This window comes from Mandrillus leucophaeus, unplaced genomic scaffold, assembly GCF_000951045.1.
Source record: "Mandrillus leucophaeus isolate KB7577 unplaced genomic scaffold, Mleu.le_1.0 Scaffold140, whole genome shotgun sequence".
NCBI classification, from domain to species: Eukaryota; Metazoa; Chordata; class Mammalia; order Primates; family Cercopithecidae; genus Mandrillus; species Mandrillus leucophaeus.
Genome location: NW_012101366.1, coordinates 1,996,433 through 1,998,300, shown reverse-complemented (window position 1 = coordinate 1,998,300; position 1,868 = coordinate 1,996,433). Strand labels below are relative to the sequence as shown.

Sequence of the window (1,868 nt, the reverse complement as noted above, 5' to 3'; positions counted from 1 at the left end):
GGCGGGAGCCCGCAGTCGTACGAGGAGCTGCAGACGCAGCGGGTCATGGCCAACGTGCGGGAGCGCCAGCGCACCCAGTCGCTGAACGAGGCGTTCGCCGCGCTGCGGAAGATCATCCCAACGCTGCCCTCGGACAAGCTGAGCAAGATTCAGACCCTCAAGCTGGCGGCCAGGTACATCGACTTCCTCTACCAGGTCCTCCAGAGCGACGAGCTGGACTCCAAGATGGCAAGCTGCAGCTATGTGGCTCACGAGCGGCTCAGCTACGCCTTCTCGGTCTGGAGGATGGAGGGGGCCTGGTCCATGTCCGCGTCCCACTAGCAGGCGGAGCCCCCCACCCCCTCAGCAGGGCCGGAGACCTAGGTAAGGACCGCGCCGCTGCACCCCTTCGCCTCTCAGGTGGCAGACGACTGGCCGACCAGGCCGCGGTTCCCAGTCCACCTCGATTTCCTCTCCTCTCCCACTCTCCTCTCAGCTTTCCCACCTCACTTGGCACCGTTGCCTCGCGCCCCCAGCGTCCCGGGTAGGCCGGTCGGACCCCGTTAGGGAGAGCAGTCTCCAGGGGGATGCGCCCTGGTGAGGGGTGTGTGTGCGCGTGAGTGTGCGTGACAGGAGGGGAGACAGAGACGCCCAGGGGTCACGGGTAAGGACCGTTTTGCCAGCGCCACCCTTTCTTTCAGCTTTCAATTTTTGTTCTCCTTAAAACATATGTTTTAAAACAAATTCCACCTCCTCCTTCTTTCCACCCACCCACTTCCTCTTGCCCTTGGGCTGAAATCCTTCCAGGTTGTTCAGCTTAATTTCTCGGTGGTGGTGATAAGAACAGTGCTCACTAGTCTTAGAAAACAGCCACAGAGACCTAAACAATAACCGACTCCCCCCTCTGGGTTTTTGCAGATGTCATTGTTTCCAGAGAAGGAGAAAATGGACAGTCTAGAGACTCTGGAGCTGGATAACTAAAAATAAAAATATATGCCACAGATTTTCTTGGAAATTAGAAGAGCAAAATCCAAATTCAAAGAAACAGGGCGTGGGGCGCACTTTTAAAAGAGAAAGCGAGACAGGCCCGTGGACAGTGATTCCCAGACGGGCAGCGGCACCATCCTCACACCTCTGCATTCTGATAGAAGTCTGAACAGTTGTTTGTGTGTTGTTGTTTTTTTTTTTTTTGACGAAGAATGTTTTTATTTTTATTTTTTTCATGCATGCATTCTCAAGAGGTCGTGCCAATCAGCCACTGAAAGGAAAGGCATCATTATGGACTTTCTCTATTTTAAAATGGTAACTATCAGAGGAACTATAAGAACACCTTTAGAAATAATACTGGGATCAAACTGGCCTGCAAAACCATAGTCAGTTAATTCTTTTTTTCATCCTTCCTCTGAGGGGGAAAAAAAAAACTTAAAATACAAAAAACAACATTCTATTTATTTATTGAGGACCCATGGTAAAATGCAAATAGATCCGGTGTCTAAATGCATTCATATTTTTATGATTGTTTTGTAAATATCTTTGTATATTTTTCTGCAATAAATAAATATGATAAAAAAATTTAAAGAACCTTAGAGTTTGGTCTATATTTTTAAAGCTAAAGATTAAGTTGGTGGTAAATACCTGCTTGTTTAATTCTAAAGGCACCCAGGAGGGAGGGGGCACTAATATAAACAAAACAGTGAAAAACTCAAAGCAGCTACTGACAGGCACAAGCATGTTGTTTAAAAAGACAGCTTTATTATTATTCCAGCTTGGTATTCAGTGGGCTTAGTAGCATCTCTTCTTCATATCATCTCCAAACAGCAAAAACTAACAAATTTGCTATTCACCTCCCTTATATTCTGAGGTGGTAGTTGTAAAACCGTTAAATGCAA

At 47.4% G+C, this 1,868-nt stretch overlaps 1 protein-coding gene across 1 annotated transcript; it reads left to right on the top strand.

Moving 5' to 3' along the window:
* Positions 1–6: 6 nt before the first annotated feature.
* Positions 7–1,560, top strand: LOC105534960 (twist-related protein 1). Its single transcript, XM_011973900.1, has 2 exons — positions 7–363; positions 898–1,560. Exon 1 carries the CDS (start codon positions 46–48, stop codon positions 319–321), a length of 276 nt encoding a protein of 91 aa, XP_011829290.1. The 5' UTR covers positions 7–45; the 3' UTR covers positions 322–363; positions 898–1,560.
* Positions 1,561–1,868: the final 308 nt, after the last annotated feature.